At 32.8% G+C, this 21645-nt stretch overlaps 2 protein-coding genes across 3 annotated transcripts; one reads left to right on the top strand and one right to left on the bottom strand.

Annotated features, from left to right (window-relative positions):
• The first annotated feature begins 11808 nt into the window (after nucleotides 1-11808).
• LOC118036037 (geraniol 8-hydroxylase) lies at nucleotides 11809-18407 on the top strand. 2 transcript variants are annotated; one of them, XM_035041728.2, is made up of 3 exons: nucleotides 11809-12850; nucleotides 12968-13574; nucleotides 18081-18407. In XM_035041728.2, exons 1-2 carry the CDS (start codon nucleotides 11948-11950, stop codon nucleotides 13571-13573), a joined length of 1509 nt encoding a protein of 502 aa, XP_034897619.1. In that variant the 5' UTR covers nucleotides 11809-11947; the 3' UTR covers nucleotide 13574; nucleotides 18081-18407. The 2 variants fall into 2 exon arrangements, with proteins under 2 accessions (XP_034897619.1, XP_034897620.1); XM_035041729.2 differs by lacking the exon at nucleotides 18081-18407 and adding an exon at nucleotides 13911-14343.
• A 656-nt stretch (nucleotides 18408-19063) lies between these two features.
• On the bottom strand, nucleotides 19064-21606 carry LOC118036038 (copper chaperone for superoxide dismutase, chloroplastic/cytosolic). The gene is made up of 6 exons (XM_035041731.2): nucleotides 21235-21606; nucleotides 21118-21144; nucleotides 20899-20971; nucleotides 20650-20784; nucleotides 19710-19933; nucleotides 19064-19451 (listed from the first exon to the last, which is right to left on the bottom strand). The coding sequence occupies exons 1-6, from the start codon at nucleotides 21481-21483 to the stop codon at nucleotides 19188-19190; spliced, it is 972 nt and encodes a 323-aa protein (XP_034897622.1). The 5' UTR covers nucleotides 21484-21606; the 3' UTR covers nucleotides 19064-19187.
• Between the last annotated feature and the right edge of the window lie 39 nt (nucleotides 21607-21645).

Genomic DNA, 21645 nt, shown 5'->3' with positions numbered 1-21645 from the left:
TCGAGCCCTCGACCATCAAAGGTAGTGCATTTCCTATCCTACCTCCTTTTGAGTGTGCCTTTGAGCCCTCACCTCATTTCCTTTCGAGTGCGCCTTCGAACCCTCGACCAGCAAAGGTAGTGCATTTCCTATCCTACCTCCTTTTGAGTGCACCTTCGAGCCCTCACCTCATTTCTTTTTTAGTGCGCCTTCGAGCCCTCGACCATCAAAGGTAGTGCATTTCCTATCCTACCTCCTTTTGAGCGCGCCTTTGAGCCCTCACCTCATTTATTTTCGAGTGTGCCTCCGAGCCCTCATTTCCTTTGAGCTTCCATCTTGAAAAATCATCGTATTTTTTTTCACTGGGCTGGTAACCCATTACAATGTGACCAACTGGGCAGGTAACCCATTACAATGTGACCAACTGGGTTGGTAACCCATTACAATATACCAACTGGGCAGGTAACCCATTACAATGTGACCATCTGGGTTGGTAACCCATTATAATATACCAACTGGGCAGGTAACCCATTACAATGTGACCAACTGGACAGGTAACCCATTACAATGTGACCAACTGGGCAGGTAACCCATTACAATGTGACCATCTGGGCTGGTAAACCCATTACAAATGTGACCAACTGGGCAGGTAACCATTACAATGTGACCAACTGGGCTGGTAACCCATTACAATCTACCAACTGGGCAGGTAACCCATTACAATGTGACCACCTGGGCTGGTAACCCATTACAATGTGACCAACTGGGCAGGTAACCCATTACAATGTGACCATCCTAAAAAATAAAAAAAATCATCCTCGTATTTTTTTCCAATCATCGGGCAGGTTGCCTGGAACAATTAGACCATTCGCGAAATTCTTCGCGTTTCTTTTATCATCGGGCAGGTTGCCCAAAATAATTTGATCCATTTAAAAAAAAAAAAAAAAAGGTGGGTCGTCTTCCAAATGACTTGTTTCTTAATTTCAACATCTCTCTGTAAAGGTCGTGTGTCAATTTACTGTTTTCAAAGTTTTCAAGACTAAAAAAAAAAAAAGGTTCTTTCTATATCTACTTTTCTTTATAAATTTACTACACAAAGCTAAAGAAAAATGAAATTTTCCAATACCTTTGCATAGTAAATATTATAAAGAGGGGGCAACTGTCATAACCCAATTTTTGACCATTTTCTTTTAATTATTATTATTATTTTATTTACTAAAAAATGAAAAAATAATAATGAAAAAATAAGTAAAATGAAATAAATGAAGAAAGAATTAAAATTTGGGTTAATGGCAAAATGATTGGAAGTTTTGGGGTTTAATTAAACTTTGGAATTAATCTAATTAAGCTTGAAATTAATTTAATTAATCCAATTAAGGGTTTTATTGGAGAATTGATAAGTTTTTGAGACTTAATTGAGCTTGGAATTAATTTAATTTATCCAATTAAGGGTTTAATTGGAGAATTGATAAGTTTTGAGACTTAATTAAGCTTAGAATTAATTTAATTAATCCAATTAAGGGTTTAATTGGAGAATCGATAAGTTTTGAGACTTAATTGGACTTTGGATTTTATTAAATTAATGAAATTAGGGACTTAATTGAAGAATTTCAAAGTTTAGAGTTTAATTGGGGTCCAAATTGCAAAGCTTAAAATCCAAGGAGCAGCTTGAAAATGGCGCGGAAATACAAGGATCCAATTAGAATTTACACAGGGGCTTGATTGCATGATTTCAGAACTTCAGTGACCAGATTGAAAATGGATATTTACACCACACAAACGGTGCCGTTTTTGTCAATCGCCTTCTTCGTCTTCCTCCTAGCTGTTTCTGGCAGTAATGGCTGTGAAGCCGTTTCAACAGTGGAGATGCTTGGCATTCTCTGGCTATAAAGCCAGAGAAGATGAGAGAACACGGAGAAAAAAAAAAAACCATGCACGGCAGGGAATGAAAACAGAGAAAGAACCCAGAAAAAACCCAGAAAAACGCAAGCAAAAAACCCAGAAAAGAAGAAGAAAAACAACCCAAAAACAGAGAGCTCACAGCACAAAAACAGAGCATAAATAAAAAAAATATATAGAGAGAAAGAGAGAACAAGAGGGCAGCACACAGGACGAGAATTATCCTTGAAATTGTCTTCATCCCTGCAGAAAAAGAGTAACCCGGAATCAGTGAAAAACTCAAAGAAAACCGGCATACCCATTATCTGCTTAGTTCGTTCATCTCAAAGAACTGTAAAAAGGGGACAGTGGGATAGCTGGGAGATAAAGGAAGCAGAAGTAAATGTCATAGGCAGGCGAGAGGCGACCACCACGCTGCAAGCATCTTCGTCATCTTCAGAAAAACAGGTACGCCCCTTCTTCAATCTGTTTTTGCCTTCTGTGAATTAGTGTTGCAAGAACACTGTGCGAAGGTAATTTAATTACCTTCGCACTGTTCATGCACGCGTGAAATCACTTCACGCGTGCTTTCTTTAATTTCTGCCCAGCCGGGTCACTGGCTTGGGCCAGTGACCTGGCCGGGCTAGCTGGGCTCTGCCCAGCCCATGTGGGCTGGCCTGGGCCCAGCCACCAATATACAGGCTGGGCTGGATTAAGCCCAGCCCAGCCCAAAAAATAAAATAAAACAGAAAACAGAAAAAATAAAAAATAAAAAAAATAAAAAATGTGTATGCATAAATAAAAATAATGTAAATTTATTGGTTTATTCACTAACGCCAGAGTTAGGAATAAAAATACCGATTTAAATTTATATTATTTTTATTCGTTGTATTTTATTTTATTTAGCTAGAAAAATAAAAAAAATATGTGCACGCGTAAAAATAAATGTATTATTATTTATTTATTCACTGGCGCCAGAGTCGGGAATAAAAAAAAAAACATTTGATTTAAATTTATTTTTTTAGCTACGTAATATTTATCAACGCCAGAGTTGAAAAATATTCGTAGTTAATATTCACTGGCGCCAGAGTCAGGAATATTGTAAGAAAATTTTCATAACATAAAAAAAATAAACATTTAGCAATTTACGACAAAACTAGCAATGCAGCCTGCCTCAGGCAGGACGTTTAAGGGGTGATAATATCTTCTCTTTTTACGTAACCAGTCCCGAACCATAGAATCTCTGTTGACCAGTTAGGGTTCCTAGTGACCATAATACTAGGTGGCGACTCCTTAAACAAGACCTTATCCACATTAAAGAACATGATGCCAGAAATCTGTTCTTTCCAAAGAATTAAATAATTTTGGGGGCCGCCGCGATGTCGGGTGCGACAGAATGGCGACTCCGCTGGGGACCCTAGGATTAAGCTTTGTCTTTTGTCTTATTATTGCTATTTTTTTTTGTGTTTATTTGTTTATTTTTCCTGTATTTACTACTTTAACATGCATCCTTATTTATGTTGTCATGCATCACTTTGAGAGCACACACTTGACAACCTAGGATAAGTGGGAAAGTAACGGTACCCCAATGGCTTTAGCCTGGGTAAGACTCGTGAAACCATCCAACTCTCGCTTGATTGTTTACTTGGAAGTGGTTGATATGCCAAACTGATATTACTCAGGGCCTCTATCTTCACACTACTTGTAAGCCTCATATCGACCTTTCATGGACGATCACTGAGCATGCAAAAGACCCTTTGAGACTAGATAATGACCAACCCCTTGATGCACTCAATAATTAGGATCTTCCAATTAGGTCTATGTATGTGTTAGAAAAGAGAAAGAGGACTATCATAGCTCTACTATATATGGATGGTTTGGAAGGTTGATGATGGTTGTGTGGCGTAGCTTGTAGTGGTTATGGGTTGCTAGGAGAGAAATGAGTTTAATGGAGTAGCTTGAAGGTCATAAGTTGTCAATGAGTGTTGGTGTTGTCGTTGTCATCATTGCAATGGAAAAGAGAGAGGATGAAGACTGTCATGGTGTTTTTTAGAAAACAAAACTCAGCTTGGTTTTGCTAATAGTGGCTGGATCTCACGGTGGTTGACGGGTGGAAAAAAGCTATGTTATGGTGATTGATGGTTGTGGGTATGAGGTTGTTAACACTGATATAGAGATCTTGAGAGAGGGTACTCGATTATAGAATGAAAGAGAGAAGCAACACTGATTTGAGGTTGTGGACAATGAGGGTTGGTAATTTGGCCAGTAAAAATGGTCGAGAGAAGGAAGCTATGGGTTAAGAAGGTTGATGCTTCAATGGTCGATTGATGATTTGGGAAGTGAGGTTGATTAGTGGCAGTGCCATTCATGGTTGTAGGTGGTGGATATTGGTTTGGGAAATCAAGAATGAAGCTTATAGGAAATTTTTTTTTTTTTTTGCTTTAAAAAAATGTGTTGGATCATGCCTCCAATCACTGGTGGAGAAGAATCAGAGGTTAGTAAATGAGGGAGATTGGTTTTAAATTGCTATGAGAGAGGCTCCATGCTAAGAAGGGAGGCCTTTTCTTTTGTATTTTTGTTTATGAATGGATACGTCTAGAGACCGTGAGCTTGCAGGAGGGTTATGTTTTTTTAGGTGAGAATCTTTATTGTTTTTTTTTTTCTAACTAATTTCTCTCAAAATTCTCTACCCTTTTTGTGTGGTACAATCACTTATTTATTTGTAAAATAATCTGTCATTTTCCTTCCAATTGCTTGGTCCTCAGGCAACTAAAAAATTATTTTGGTCCCTCATTTTTCTTCCTTTGTATTTTGGCCCCCTTGTCTAAACATTATTTATTCTTTATTTTTTTAATTTTTTATGTTTTAATATTTTTTTGAAAAAAAGGTAGCACCAATGTCAACTCGATAAAAAGGTAGCACGTTAAAAACGAACGCGTCAAAAGTAAATTTTTAAATTTTTAATTCTTTTGAGAAGACTCTAATTACCAAAAAAAAAAATACAAACACTTCAAAAATATAAAATTTGGACTTTGTTTTTGCTGTTTTTTGGATTTCCTAAAAAAAAAGTAAGAAAAGGGGAGTAAAATATTGGGTGGTTACAAATTACACACACACACACACACACACACACACACATATCCTTTTAATAAATTTATTAAAAATAATTTTACTCTAAAAAAATAGAAAAAGGAAAAAAAAGCTAAATCGTGATGAAACACAATGTCTTCTAGTGTAGATTGTCATAACTCAATTCTGGGTTATTCCCCAAAAATATATTTTTTTTCAAAATAAAAATAAAATAAATAAAATAAAGGCTGGCAATATGAAGAAAATAGGTCGGAGAATTAAGCTGCAATTTTTTGTACTCCATTATGCCCAAAAAAGAAGAAAACAATGCAAATTCAAGGTCAAATTAAATGATTATTGAACGAATTTGCATAAAAATTAAGTCCAAGGACATAATTAAATTTTTAATAGGCCAATTTGATTTAATCATAGGCCAAATTGAATTTTTAATTATGTTTAAGAATTAATTTGGGTCCAATTAGAGGATTTAATTAAGTGCAAGGACTTAATTATACTTTAAATGGGTCAAATTAATTTTATTTTGGGTTTAATTAGTGAAAAATTAAATCCAAGGACATAATTAATTTTTTAATAGGCCAATTTGATTTAATCATGGGCCAAATTAAATTTTTAATTATGTTTAAGAATTAATTTGGGTCCAATTAAAGAATTTAACTAAGTGCAAGGACTTAATTACACTTTAAATGGGTCAAATTAATTTTATTTGGGGCTTAATTGGTAAAAAATTTAAGTTTGGGAGCCTGATTTAGACTTAATTGAGAAGATTGGAATTTTAAGAAATCAAATTTAATTTTTACCAAGTTAATTGGTTGAAATTAGAGGCTAAATTGGAAGCAATTGAAAGTTTGATGGTCAATTAGGGGTTCCATTGAAAGAAATTGATAGATGGAGGACTGCAATGAAATTTGATCAAAAAACTATTCATTATCTTCTTCACTTTTTTCTGAAAAAAAGCTGGTCCGGTTACCTACTTAAGCTAGTCCGTTTACCTACTTTGCAGCTGAATTTAGTGTACCTACCAGTCACCAAAGTTGACAAATCTTGCACGCCAATGATCCCCTGCAGTTTCTCTACATTTTTAAGTAAACAGTTCAGTCTTGTTCTTCTTCTTCCTTCCCTGTTGTTCACTGCGTGAACAATAGGCATGAATTATAATCCACGTCTTACTGTTCATGCAAGACGTGAATTGTGGTGTGTGTGTATTATAATATTTAAAAAATAAAAAAAATCTAAAATTTTTCAAAAAAAATCATTTTAAAAAAAAATGTGATTTTCTCGCTTATTTTTTCTACTAATTTTTGCATAATATTGGGTTGTATATTTACACTGTAAAATACAAATCCGGTATTAAAATACTGGTTTTCTCCAAAATATTTCAATTTTTTTTTAAAAAAATTCAAAACATTTTCAAAAAAGAAAAAAATATTTTGTCGCATACGGCCAAATCCTAAAATTTTTCCAAGCATATTTTTCATAAAAAAAAAAACAAAAATTGCATATTTTTCATTTTTAGAAAAATTCCAAAAATGGATATCGTAACCAGTTTACGATAATCCATTAGGATTTTGCTAACATGTCAAAAATCTCTTTCCAATTTTTTTTTTGGGTCCAGATGTAGACTTTAATATTTGTAGGGTGTAAAATTACACGATAAAGTACACCCTCGAGTATTAAAGATACAATGTGTTGAAATGCGATGCTAAAATTCAAACTTTAGAACGATTAGGATTTAATCTAATAAGGTAGAGACTTTCTCATGAAGAGAGATTTACCTTGAGCCTTAGAAAAGACCAACAAAAACCCGACTCTGAAAAAAACAATCAAATAACAATGCAACTTACCTTAGGTAGGGTGCACTAGGGGTGATGCGTCTTCTACTTGCACAACCAGGCCCTTACCCAGACTTTCATAGACCATAGATTTCTAGTGACCATAATACTAGGTGGCGACTCCTAAACATTAATCATAATCTTATGATTAAATCAAAAAATCATTCCCAACACACAACACAACACACATAGGAGGCACAACAAAGAGCCTCCGTCGTCGTCACATGACGTCGCGACCCCCCGCGACATAGATTATGGCTATATTCGATGATTGGAAAGTTAGATTTAAGTATTTTTTATTATAAAAATCAATTTTTAAACTTGTTTTAACATGAAAATAATTAAGAGCAGCCATATTAAACCCATTTTTAACCCTTAGACCTCCTACAATTGATCAAGAAAATCAAAATTAAACTGATAAATTTTTTTTCTTAGGCCTTGATCTACTTTTTTTCAACATGATAAAAAGATCCCAGCCACCTTTACAGAGCTCCTCCGTCCAAGACAAACCAGTTGACAACTAGATTGGTATTTTTCATGATCGAAATGTGCCTAGCCGACCTCTTCCTTCCTTCCCTACAACGCCACCCAGTGATAATCCAGTTCAACTGCTTTTTCAAGACTGAAATCAACCCAGTAATAATAATAAAAAGAACAAAATATCTCAGTGGTAAAATTAAAAATCATTTCTTGGATGGATACATAAAGACAAATGATAGAAAGACTCGCTTTTGTACGCGATTTAATAATGTTTGAAGGAGAAATCTGGATTGGGACTGCAACAAAATCATTGATTTCTACTTTAAGCTCTGTGTTGTTTCAAATTGTGTCCCTCTCTCTCTCTCTGTATCCTCACTTTCTGTTTTTCTATGTGAATCTGAAAGTGGTGATGATTATGATGATGATGATGGTAGTAGAGAGAGCGCTCAACCTTCCTTCCCTACAACGCCACCGCCAGAAAAGATTGATTGGCTATAAGACATATTTACTGACAGATAAGACTTTCAACACAGCAACAGAGCTCTCAGATTTTCTCAAGAAACTTTCAAACTTCAATCAAGGTCTCGATACATTGGAAAACTTGTGTAGAAGTGTAAAAACATTTTTTATGTTGATAAGAAATTTTTCTTTATTAATTCTTTTCAAGAGTAGTATTAAAAATCATTATAGAAAATGCACTCAGTGATCTTTATGATGAAATTTGGATTTAACAGTTTTTTTTAATATCCTCTTGTAGTTATTAGATTAGAATACATGTCCAACGAAATTAAAAGGATTTTTTGGTGTTATTTCTTTCCTCTCATTTTAAATGTTGAATATGCAGTTATAGAAACCTACACGTATACCTTTCACGACTGGTGATTCTAAATCTCACGGTACATTGCTAGCTAGCACAATCACAGATTTCAATTTAATTTATAAAATAAAAAAAATTAATTTTTTATTTATCCATAACTGATTTTATACATCTTAATATACTCTTGTTTGGAGAATAATTTTTTAACAAAGAAATAACTTAAAACATAAAAATACACTGTATTATCAATTAATTATATTTTAAACTAATTTCTAATAATCCCTAACATAAATGAAATTGTCTAGTCAGTATTTGAAGACTTAAAATATTCACATAGAAAATTAATAGGTAGATTGCTACGCCAAGATAAATTGTCTAATCAATATCAAATGTTTTTATTGTTGTTTTTTTCTTTTACTTCTTATTTCAATTTCATCATCTTTTATAAATCTTTCATCTATAATTTGAACATGACAAGTTTGCTTCATTCATCCTTTAAGTGAATGGATTTTTTATATTTCTTTATAAGTAAACACCTTGTCAAAGTGATGCAACTGAGTTGGTAATATTAATATTTTAAAATATTTTAAAATTAAATTTGAAGTATAAAAAGAAACACAAATTTTTTCTTCTTCCAGAAAGCCTCCAATAAAATAAAATATTCCCAACCATAATATTTATGTTGTGGCTTCTAAGAGGGCTGAGCTGTCATGATGAAATTGAAATTGATCTGGTTGTTTTAGAATCTCATTTTGTGTAGCATACTTCTTGAACTTTCTACGTCAACTTTTTTGTTTGAGGACCATATGTTTTCTCCTTTCATGTCAAAATCAGAAATGAAAGCAAACGTACTTGAATATCTATCCCATAATGCCATTGATGCCGTGCCTTTTTTCATTTACTTCTATTTTCTTCTTTTGTTTTCTTCAAAGTGACAAGAAGTTTGGACCCAGCAACTTCAAGGTGTTGCGATTGATGAATTACATATATAGCAGAGACAAGTACATAGTCCCACATTACGTTTTCCGGGGTAGGTTATTTTTTTTTTTAACATAAAAAAATATTATATGATTAATAATTTAAATAAATTCAGGTTCACTTAACTAACCCGTGACATGAGACAACACCAAATGAGGGAAAATGAAGAAAAAAGTAGAAAACTTAAGGCCCAACCAGCTAATTTCAAAGGATAAAATTAAAGATAAAATTATTTTCTTAAAAAAAAACATGAAAGATAAAAACACACGAGTTACCATGGTTCACATTACTAACTCACCATGCCCAACATGAGATTGCGATAATTTTTTTTTAATGACCTAGAAAAAAGGATCAAAGCTAAATAAATTAAAAAACTTTGAAAAAAAAACTTGAGTCACACGAGGTTAACCTAACGAACCTACGACCCAAGATAACCCTATAAAAAAAAACATAAAAAATTAAGAAATCTCAAGACCCAATAGCCCAAAGTTAAAGAATGAAATTAAAAAAAATAAAAAACATTGAAAACAAATTTTAAAGCAACCTGTGTTAACTTGACTAATCTGGGATTCATGATAACCCTAGAGGAAGGAAAGAGAAAAAAATTAAAAAGATTAGGACTCAATAATTTAATATCAAAGGATAAAATTAAAAAAAATAACCAAAGTTAAATCAAGTTAATTTTTGAAACCAACAATTATGATCATGAGATCGAGATAACCCTACAAAAAACAAACAAAAAATATTTTGAACAAAATTCTTAACCATAAAAAATTAAAAAGAAAACAAATAGTAATAGACAAATACGGGTCAAATCTAGTATAAAAGTAATTAAAGAAAATAATAAGTGAACTAATCAGAAAAAAATAAAATAAAAAAAGAGCAATTAAAATAATGAAGATCAGAATTGAATAAAAAAACAAATGAAATAACATTTTGAGAGACTAATTGGAAGGAAAAAAAAGAGGAAATGATTAAAAAAATAATAATTAAAAGAATAAGGACTCAATGTGAAAAAAAATGAAAAAAAATGTTGAGTGACAAAATTAAAAGAAAAAAAAACCAGGAAAATGATAAAAAAAAAACAACAATTAAGAGAATGAATATCACATTTGATATAAAAACAAAAAAAAAAAAGTTAAATGGAAAGGGATGAAAAAAAAATCCAAAATAAAGAAAGACCCTTTAGAAGAAAAGGAATTATAATTAAAAGACAATAAATGAGAGAATAACCTAGATTTTGGACTGAACTGACACGAATTTCAAGGAATGAAATGAGAAAATAAAAGGAGGGAAAAAAAGGTAACCTTCGCCAAGTTATTATAATTTGAGCAATACATATGACCCCATAAACTTCATTTTTATTGTATGTTTTGTCCAATATATTGTTAAGAAATTTTGATAATTTTTTTTTTAATAGTTCTCATTCAATCCAAGATATGGATATAAGTCTCTGATCTTGATGAATCAACATATAAATATTAGATTAATATTTATAATGTTGAGAAATTTTGATAATTTTTTTTTAATAGCTCTCATCCAATTTAAGATATGGATATAAATCTCTAATCTTGATCTTGATGATTCAATGTATAAATATTAGATTAATAAATCTCATCATAGAACATTGAATATTTTCAATCATCGCACAATGAACTAAACAATATCAATTTGGTTACAACATATGAAACTTTTAACCAATTAAGCAAGAGATAACTATTATTTAATAAATTGATGAATATCAAGACACAATGATCTTTACTTGTATCAAAATACAATGAATCAGAACCCCACACAATGATCATTATTTAATAAACTGTTGAATATCAAGACACAATGATCATTACTTGTATCAAAATACAATGAATCAGAACGCCACACAATGATCATTATTTAATAAATTGTTGAATATCAAGACACAATATGGGCACTTCTTTTTTATTCATTAGAAATTGCACGCTAGTGTTTATGTGACATTCTACCTGGTTTCACCTGGAAAGGTACATTTTCAATAGATTTTACATGTCTACCATCCTTGTAAGAAGCATTTTAGATATTAATCCAGATAAAAAAAACACACGAATTAGAACGTGTTTGGCAGTGTAGTAGCGATTGCTTTTCAAATAGCTTTTCGTGTTGAAATACATGCCAATGATGTTTTTTCATTTTTTAAAAATTATTTTTGACATTAGCACATTAAAACGATCCAAAAAATACAAATCACACTCAATTTTAGCAAAAAAAAAAAAAAAAAAAATTTACCAAAACACAGGTTGCAACGCAGAGACAAACAGTGCCTTACTATGTTATCAAGTAAATTTATGAATCATTGATTAATCGAGTTTAATTATTTTTATTACTAGTTTCATTTGTTAGGAAAACAAAAATCTTTTAGTAATATTTTACATTTCTACCTGCAACTTGTTAGATAATGCCCTACATATACCAATAATTTTTTTTAATTATTATTTTTATTTATAAAAATAGTAATTTGCCAATAATTCAAATAAAATATAATAAAAAAAAAAACACGAGAAAAATACTAAAATATCTTTTAATTTCCTTTACTTTATCGACAATGAAGTATTTGTCCTATTTGAAAAAAGGAAATTACACAAAATTCCTCTTAGCGTTTCATTTTGGTTTTTGTTTTTTTTAAGATAATCTATGCTATTCAATTGTACAAAAAATAAAAATATAAACTACTAAATTTTCCCAATCAATTTGCAAATGACTTCTGGGTTTGGTTTTATAGAAAATATCATCTCACCTTTTTGCAAAATGCCGTGTCCAAATTCTCTACAAACAGACCAGAAAAGAATAAGAGAAGTGTACAAAGATTAGCGATCACAATCGATTGATTTCGGATTTCCAACAGTTTATATTAGAGAGACAAATGGAATCCTTGATAAATCTTGTGCTATGTGTTCTCTTCACATCTCTCTTAGTCAAGATACTTCATTTCATTGCAAGGGGAAGCAAAACTGAGAGTTCGGGAAAGCTTCCTCCAGGTCCAGCCGCTTTACCGATTATAGGCAGCCTCTTGGATCTTGGTGACAAACCTCACAAGTCTCTGGCAAGGCTTGCCAAGATTCATGGTCCCTTGATGAGTTTGAAGTTAGGCCAAATCACCACAGTAGTTGTATCTTCCTCAACCCTGGCAAAAGAAGTCCTCCAAAAGCATGATGTCTCCTTTTCTAACCGAACCATTCCTGATGCAATTCGAGCTCACAAACATCATGAAGTTGGTCTGCCTTGGGTGCCAATAGCCATGCGGTGGAGAAACCTTAGAAAGGTTTGCAACTCCTACATTTTCACAAATCAAAAACTCGACGCTAACCAAGACCTGAGGCGCAAGAAGATTCAAGAGCTGGTTGCTCTTGTTCAAGAGCATTGTCTTGCTGGTGAGGCGATGGATATAGGCCAAGCAGCGTTTACAACCGCAGTAAATGCCTTGTCAAATAGTATTTTTTCCTTGAATCTGTCCGATTCAAATTCTGATACTGCAAGTCAGTTAAAGGAGGTTGTTGGGTGTATCATGGAAGAGGCAGGAAAACCAAACTTAGCAGACTATTTCCCTGTACTTAGAGGGGTTGACCTGCAGGGCATAAAGCGTCGCATGGCAATTCATTTTGGGAAGATACTCAACATCTTTGATGGCATAGTCAATGAACGGTTACAATTAAGAAAAATGCAGGGCTATGTCCCGGTCAATGACATGCTAGATACTCTTCTCACAATCAGCGAAGACAATAACGAGGGCATCATGGAAACTAGTCAGATTAAACATTTGTTCTTGGTTACTTCCTTTTCTCCTCCTTTTACCAACTGTTTCATTTACGTTTTTCATTTGAAGTTTTCGAATTTTCTGTTATTTTAAGAGAATTCTCCTTGTTAACTTCCTTGTTTGTTACAGGATTTATTTGCTGCTGGTACAGATACAACTTCTAGTACACTGGAATGGGCTATGGCAGAACTACTCCACAATCCCAGGACATTATCTAAAGCCAGAACAGAGCTTGAGCAGACTATTGGTAAAGGCAGCTTGATTGAGGAATCAGACATTGTCCGGTTGCCTTATCTGCAAGCAGTTATCAAAGAAACCTTCAGATTGCATCCAGCAGTTCCTCTCCTACTCCCTCGGAAAGCTGGAGAGAACGTAGAAATAAGTGGTTACACTATCCCAAAAGGTGCACAATTGTTTGTTAATGCATGGGCCATAGGTAGAGATCCAAGCTTATGGGAGGATCCAGAGTCATTCGTGCCGGAGAGATTCTTGGGGTCAGATATTGATGCCCGTGGCCGGAATTTTGAGCTTATTCCATTTGGTGCTGGACGGCGAATTTGCCCTGGATTGCCTTTGGCAATGAGGATGTTACACATGATGTTGGGTTCACTTATTCACTCTTTTGATTGGAAGCTAGAAAATGGAGTGACACCAGAGAGCATGGACATGGAAGATAAGTGCAGCCTCACCTTAGAGAAGGCTCAATCCCTGCGAGCCGTACCAATACAATTGTAAGGTAAATTGCTTGTTTTGTTTGAGATTAGTAGAAGAGTAAGGGACATAACGCAATTATTTGAGAGGATATGTTTTGTCTTGGAGCCAAAAACTGGGTCACTATCTATCTTTAGCCATCCGTGCATTTATGGTCTCAATTCATTTCATTTTTCTGTCTCATCTTCTGGCCTCTGTTCAATTACAATAATCTGACAAGAAAAGCAGAAAACTTCAATAATTTAATATCTCTGTCACGCAACGGGCAACTTGTTTGGGCTAAATGCCAGTAAGATTATATATTTATAGCCCTTTTCGACCTTTTGAGATCCTGCTTGAGCTTTATTGTGATTTGTCTCAGGAGTGGCCGAAGGATTTGCATAGATCCGTTTGTGTTCAGAAACTGTAGGTGATAGTAACACTTATGGAATGTTTTTTTTTTTCAATCTCCAGCAATATATATGAATAGACATTTTTCTGAGAAGACTTTCAACACAGCAACAGAGCTGTAAGATTTTCTCAATAAACCTTCAAACTTCAATCAAGATCTCGAATCATTGGAACACTTGTGTAGAAGTGTCAAAGCATTTGTTGATGTTGATATGAAATCTTTCTTTATTCTTTTCAAGAGTAGTGTTAAAAACCATTGTAGAAAATGCACTCAATGATCTTTATGAGGAAATTCGGATCTAATTTTTTTAAAATTTCAGATCTTTATGCACTCAATGATCTTTCTCTCGAGACTTAAATATTCATAGACGGGAAGTGAATTAGGAAGTCGTTATATCAAAGATAGTTTTTTTATTTTATACCTCGCTTGTAAATCACTATTAAATTTACTTGGTTAAATTAATGAATATAATATCTTAAATTATTTAATTTTTCATATGAATTAAGACAATAATATGATATTTACAATATCTAATTTTTTCATGTCAAATTTATTAATCAATAATTTCTTAGTAAATCCAATCATGCATTTATTGTTATCCAAAATTAACTCAAAATTAACTTTTCATCCACATAGAGATATATAATGACATAACTTTATTTATGGTGTTTTTTTTACATAAACATATTTGTTAACCTTGTTAATTTAAACTCATTTGATAACATAACATCATCAAACTTTTATGTTATTATTTAGAAGCTTGTTTCAAACTATATAATAACTTAACAAACTCAAAACTTTATTTTCATTCTCTTTAATGACAAACTTCTAAAGTTGTTCCATGTAAACTTCTTCATTAATGTCATCATTAAGGAAGACTATTTTTACATTTATTTGATATATTTAAAGCTTGTTAATATATAAGATAACTATTAATGTCCATATAAAAGTTATTATTGACACAAGTGAATATGTGTTAAAATAGTTCATATTTTCTTGTTGTTTGAATCCTTTAACAACAAATCTTGCCTTGTAATTTTCAACAATTTCATCAACTTTCATCTTTCACTTGAAAATTCATTCATGTTCTAATAACATACTTCTAAGAGAAAGATTTACTAGCTCTCATGTATGATTTAGCATGATGAACTCAATCTCATTATTTATTGTCTCTTTCCAATAGAAAGTTTCAAAGTAGAGAATTTTCTCAGAGTAGCTTCAATGCTTATTTTCTAACAAGTTAGAAAATCAATACCGAATGTTTTTATCGTCTTCTCCTTGTTACTCTTTCTTAGTTGGATTTCATTGTCAATACAGATTTTTCATCTATAATTTGATGATGACAACTTAAGCTTGCTTCATTTGACCTTTAAGTCAATGAATTTCTTAAGCTTCATTAAAAGAAAACACATCTTCTAAGAATGTAGCATTTCTTACTTCTTTTATTGTATTAGGATAAATATTCTCACTACTTGACTTATGTACGAGAGATTCTTATGCATTATTATCATAAGCATATCCAATGAATACATAATCCATAGTTTTAGACCTTATCCTGACCTTTTTAGGATAAAGTATTGTCACTTTCACATGGTGCTCTATACTTTGATGCATTTACAGGAAGGTCTTTTCCTTTTCATAACTTAGACGAGTCTTTTTTTAACTTTTATAAGGTACTTTATTAAGCATATATTTGGTAGTTAAAATTTTGCTTGATGAACTCAATCTCACTATTTATTGTCTCTTTCCAATAGAAAGCTTTAAGGCAGGACACTACCTTGGAGTAGCTTCAAAGCTCATTTGCTAACAAATAAGTTAGAAAATCAAGATTGAATGTTTTTATTATTTGCACTATCTTACTCCTTCTTAGCTCAATTTCATCATCTTTTACAAATCTTTCATATATAATTTGATGATGACCGCTTAAATTTGGTTTGTTTATCCTTTAAATGAATGGACTTCTTGTGCTTCCTTGAAACACAACATCTTTACAAAGTGATGCAATTAGAATGTGGAAACTAAAGGTTATGAGCATTTGAGTGAGGATATGACGCAACTAGATGAGGATCTGACTTAGACAAACTAATTTAGTTTATGAGCATTCAAGTGAGGATCTGACGCAACTAGATGGGGATCTAACCTAAACAAACTAATTTAGTTTATGAGCATTCGAGTGAGGATTTGATGCAACTAGATGGGGATATAACCTAGACACACTATATGGATAAGCTAATAGAGTCTTTAATAGATTAATAGGATAAATTTAAGTTCAAGAAAAGGTCCGGTCATGCCAAACTAAGTTAACACCTTAAAAAAAAACTCTAAAAAGAGATTCAACTACGATAATCTTCATTACTTATTGAACTACTGTATTTGGGCTAATTTTGTAACTTTTCTTAGATTTTTTTTGGATTTAATATTTTATTTTAGATTCCTTTTTAATTTTCCTCATGTTTTCAAATATTTGAACACTAAGATGGTCTTTATAGCCTATTTAAAGGTCTTGTAAATCTCTAAAGAGAAAAACCACATTATTTTTTTTTTTTTCAGAGAATACAATTATGAATTTAGATTTTACATTTATAGCCTTTTTCGCTCATCAAATCTTCTGTGTTTTATTTGTTGTTGTTATCCTTATAGCTTCTGTCTACATAACAAAGAATGCATCATTCTTTTGTATCATTATTGTGTTGGGATGAATATACTCAATACTTGATTTGTGTACAAGAAACCAATATACACTACTATTATAAGCATATCTAATAAATACAAGATCCATAATTTTTAGTTCTTCTATTGACTTTTTAAAAAATATATGTGCCATTTTTCAAGGCAGTCCCATACTTTAAGGTATTTTAGGGAAGATTATTTTTTTTTTCATAATTTATATGGTATCTTTTCCAACTTCTTATGAGCTACTTTGTTAAGAATATAATTTATAGTAAAAAATTGCCTCTTAAACATGGCATTTGTTATTTATTTTAGAATTATATTTTTATATTAGCAATGTCATTATATTATGGTAAATAAAGAGAAGTTGTTTAATGGATAATATCATTTTGAGAGCAAAATTCATCAAAATATACCTCATATTCTCAACTTATATCATTTTTTATTGTCTTTATCTTTTTATTAAGTTGATTTTTAACTTCATACTTGTGATATTTAAAAATTTCAAGAGTCTTATCTTTACTTAACAAATAGGTATAAGAATACCTTGTATAATCATCTATAAATATAGTATAATATTTTTACTCATTTGCGGTTTGCATAATTCTTAAATTGTCAATATCATATTGAATTAAATATATAGCTTCACTACTTTTAATTATTAGAAAAAAGGGTCTTTTTGAATTTTGAATCTACATAAACTTCACATATATCATTTGATACGATTCAAGTAAGGTTAAATTTAGATTTTGTCTTAAAATTTTATGCTATTTAGTTTTACGCTTTTAAGCATAATTGAAAATTCAACTGTTGGATCGAATTGAAACTTGACTTGAAGATCCCAAAGGCATTGGTCTATGTTGGCGTAACGTTTTAGATGAATAGGGGTTTAAAAAGGACTTGCAATATAGGTCAGAACAAGTTGTATGAATTTTGTTATTTATTTCCTTTTGACTTGTGGACTTTCTATTTGACAAAGATCGTTTTCCTATAAGAATATGGGATCTTGTTTTGAAAATTTCCTAGTTCCATAAGGATTTTTAATGAGTTACACAATGAAAGAAAGGTTGATGGTATTTAATGATATATTAGTTATTTTTATTTTTTTCTTTTATGTTTGAACTTAATTAATCTTAATTAATACTTTGTTTTTCAGCTAGGATCTAAGACTTGCTTGAATTGGGCTATGAGCTTTTCAATTTAGGGTTTTTGGGTCAGTTTTGTATGCAAGTCAGTTTAATCCACTAGGATAGATCTATTAGGGTTAATTTTTAAGAACTGTTTAGACAAATGTAACCAGAATTTTGGCAACCATTGATGAACATTACTTTTGAATTCTTCAGTTTTAACATTTGAGAATGATTTTTGCATTTTTCAGTTCTTGAACGAACTGAATTTGACATATTGAAGATTAATTAGCTTTGTTACATTATTTTACTTCATTCTAATAATGTTGGTTTTTTGGGGTAGGTTTACATTTGTGTCACACAAATTTACCAACATTTTATGTTGTGACATTGGAAGATGGTATCAGATCAAGATTCATTGAGATTGGGAGTCATTGTCTGTTCACAAGAAAGGAACTGGAACTTTCATTGTAGAATAATGCAGGTCTAAATATTTCTTTTCCATTATGCCCCTTCTGTGCCCTTCGTGTTTCAAATGATCAGTGCTATTGTTGGATAACGTTGCATTTGTATCTTTTAACGAATTCAAATTCTACGTTTATGAGTCTTGTAAGCTGTCAAAGTATATGCTTTTGAAATTTTATCCGGCCTTTGAGTTGCTTAACGATCATATATTATCTTGACAAGGATGCCATTCATTTACTCTGTTTTTGGCCCAGTACCATTCAAACGACTTGCTTGCTTTTCCTCGGGTGGGGACGATGCGTTGATAAACAAATTATCATGCCCCGTCCGGGAGAATGCGTTGCACCAAAGTTTCCAAACCAAAAGTTCCCCTTTTGTTTTGCAGCTGTGCGTTAACTGATGGAACGCGGTCTCATGAATTGATCATTCAGACCACGGGAATCCGTCTAGAAATTCCTGCCTTGGATCGGCTCTTGTGGGTACTCGAAATTCGTTCCATGTTTAAAGTACTTGATGAACTTTTTTGATAGAATTCACAAACATTGGCATTGCCAACGGGCTTGGCAAAATCAGTTTTCATGGTCGCGTCCATTTACTTAACACAAACAGGAACCTTCCCAGAATTTAAAACCTGAATAAACCTTGTACAATGGCAGCGCATATAAAGCGGTGCTCAAGCAACATAAAAAGATTTCAGCTTCTCGCGGTCAACATGATGCCCATGGTCATTAAAACCAATCCAATATTACAGCCGCTACTGACTACTACATTAGACGAGTCCATCACCATGACAACTAGGGGAGCGAACAAATTGCAGAGTTCTAAACCCAAGCCCTAATATAGAGCTGGGAGTCGCTGTCCTGATTCAATGTAAAGCATCTTATTCCATAACCAAAACGGTTACACAACAAAGTTATGTGCTCATATACAGTGAACATAGTAAAAAACAAACACAAAGATACTTGTGTGGGGTTTTACTTGAATATCAAACCTTACCAGCAACAAAATCGTTATTACTGGATTCCCATATGGTCGTCCCATCACAGGTACAAATCTTTTTGTAATTCTCACCAACTCCTGCACTTCTAGCAATTACTGCAGCTGTTAGACCTTTATCTGACTTATCTTCAGTTCCATATACTACTAGTGATCTCCCAATCAGATCTGCAACTCTTAGCTTCTGTATGGTGCCCGAGAAGAAGGCATCTCCTTTCTCATCGACAAATAATGTTCCCAGGTCGCCAAGGGGCTATCAAAAAGAAACTCAGTTAGAAAATGCTATTATTACATCACTTCAAATATAATCAAGCAAAAGTACTCAATATAAAAAGAGAAAATCAAAATAAGCTAAATGAAGTTCAAACCACAAATCCCAGGCTTCAAACTAAGCTAAATTAAGTTCACAACCCTAGTCTTAGTACCATCGTATTGATTTGCCAATTGAATATTTGTGGCAAGATAGATAATTGCATGAAGATATTCAGAGAAGGCATGTGCTGATGCAAACCTTTAGTTCAGTTCCTTGATTTGTTGGATTAAACACTTTCCCAGTGCTTGCTGCTCCTTCTGTTAGATCACCAAACTCATTGATAGACCAGCCGTGTTTACCAAGTGACAATCCAGTAAAGTTGGCTTCGATCCTAGCTAGATCCATATTCACCTGAGCAAAGCGAACAACACCAAAAATATCTGGACCTTTGAATTCAGCAACAGCAGCAGACACTAAAAAGTCTGAAATGCAGAGCATGAGGTAAGTTACTTGAGAAACTGAAATTACATTTTGATAAGACACCACGCTTTTCTGATTAGAGAAGCAATGGGCTGGGGAGTGGGGTGGGGGGGTGTTTACAAATGCCACAAAAAATGAATGAGGATTACATTGATGAACTAAAAAAAACAGCTATGGTTGCCAAGAGTGTCTTAATATGATAATGGCTCACAATCAAAGATCTGGTTTCGTTTTGATTTATTTGAAATAATTTATAAAATAATAATTTGTTTATAATTTCATCTTGATACAACTTTTTCATTAGTCAAATTTGATATCCATTCTTTTAATAAACTTTTTTTTTTTAAAACAATTAATAAATATTTTTTTCATAGCATAGTCAAACACTAAAAAGTGTTTTCTAACTCATTTTCATGACACCACCGCACATAGAAAACAATCAACTTTCCATGAAAACCATTTGCCGAAAGAAAACTACTTCCAGCAAATAAAAGAGGCTACTGTATGCCATAGAAACGACCCTCATGCTCAAGACACCTTGTTTGGAAATCAGGTTCGAAAAATATATAAAGTGAATTATACTCTCCATGCAGTTTAGGCACTTCAGAAAAGCACACCGCTTGAGATGGTATGTAAATATTAAAGTTGCATATTAAAAAAAATACAGAAGGGGATATCAAAGTTGCATGTAAAAGAACTGACAATTCAGTTAACCAACCTTCAGGGATCCCTTGGCCAATTAATTTAGCATTTCGACCAGTCTGCTCTAAAGCTTCAGTCATAGTCTTCACTGGAGACGACCCGAGGATTCTCACCACTTGATTCGCTAAATCAACCTCCACATTCTTCACTCCTAATTGTTTTTCCCACAATGGAAAACAAAACACAACACTATAAGAAGAACAAGGAAAACTCCATTTCATACCAGTCAATGATTGAGTATTTAAAAATTGGAGTCACGACATACCATTAACACTCTGTAATTTATTCTTGACTGAATTAACACAACCCTCACACTTCATATCCACCATAAATTCTGTCTGTTTATCAAAACAAGCTCACAAATTTCAATCAACAGAGGTCAACAAAAAGAATCAATGAACAATCAAATAAACACCCAAATGAAAAAACTATCAAATAAAAAGTCAAAGACGAAACGGGGAAAAATGAAAAGGTTTTAACTTACAAATAACTCAGGCAGGGTTACATTATCCTGGAAAAAAAAAGATTAAATATTCAAACTTTAATCCTCAATATGAAAGATTTTGATACAAAAAGAAATGGGTAGATGATAAATTTGAACCTGTGAGATGGACATGTGATTCGATGCAGGTGTTTCCATGCTAAGGGCAGAACGAGGCTGAGTCAAATTCTTTACAAGGCCAGAGGCAGTTGAGGAGAGAAGAGAAGACGATGGGGAGAGAAAAGAGAGGTTTCGGGGTTTGGGATTTGGAGAAGAAGGAGAGATAGATGAGAGAGCAGAGGCATCAGGTAAAGCAGAGGCAGGTATGGCAACCTTTGTTGTGTATGTTACTGACCTGAGAAAAGCCATTTTATTTGTGGGATTTTGATTCTACTGTTGTTGTCTCTCTGTATCTAGATTTTTCCTTTAAACTCTCTCTCTCTCTCTCTCCCTCTCTCCCTGCCTCTCTCTCTCAAACAAATTCTGTAGAATAAATTTTGACATGTTGCAACCCAAATAAGAAAAAAAAAA

This window comes from Populus alba, chromosome 1, assembly GCF_005239225.2.
Source record: "Populus alba chromosome 1, ASM523922v2, whole genome shotgun sequence".
NCBI lineage: Eukaryota > Viridiplantae > Streptophyta > Magnoliopsida > Malpighiales > Salicaceae > Populus > Populus alba.
The sequence above is the reverse complement of the archived record's forward strand: the minus strand, read 5'-3'. Positions and strand labels throughout refer to the sequence as shown.

Excerpts from the sequence above, each read along its gene's own strand:
- LOC118036037 (XM_035041728.2), top strand. The coding sequence starts at position 11,948 with ATGGAATCCTTGATAAATCTTGTGCTATGTGTTCTCTTCACATCTCTC. Across the intron at positions 12,851-12,967 it reads AGATTAAACATTTGTTCTTG|GATTTATTTGCTGCTGGTAC; the intron begins GTTACTTCCTTT and ends TGTTTGTTACAG.
- LOC118036038 (XM_035041731.2), bottom strand. The coding sequence starts at position 21,483 with ATGGCTTTTCTCAGGTCAGTAACATACACAACAAAGGTTGCCATACCT. Across the intron at positions 20,972-21,117 it reads TAACCCTGCCTGAGTTATTT|ACAGAATTTATGGTGGATAT; the intron begins GTAAGTTAAAAC and ends TTTGATAAACAG. Across the intron at positions 19,934-20,649 it reads TGGCCAAGGGATCCCTGAAG|ACTTTTTAGTGTCTGCTGCT; the intron begins GTTGGTTAACTG and ends TCTGCATTTCAG.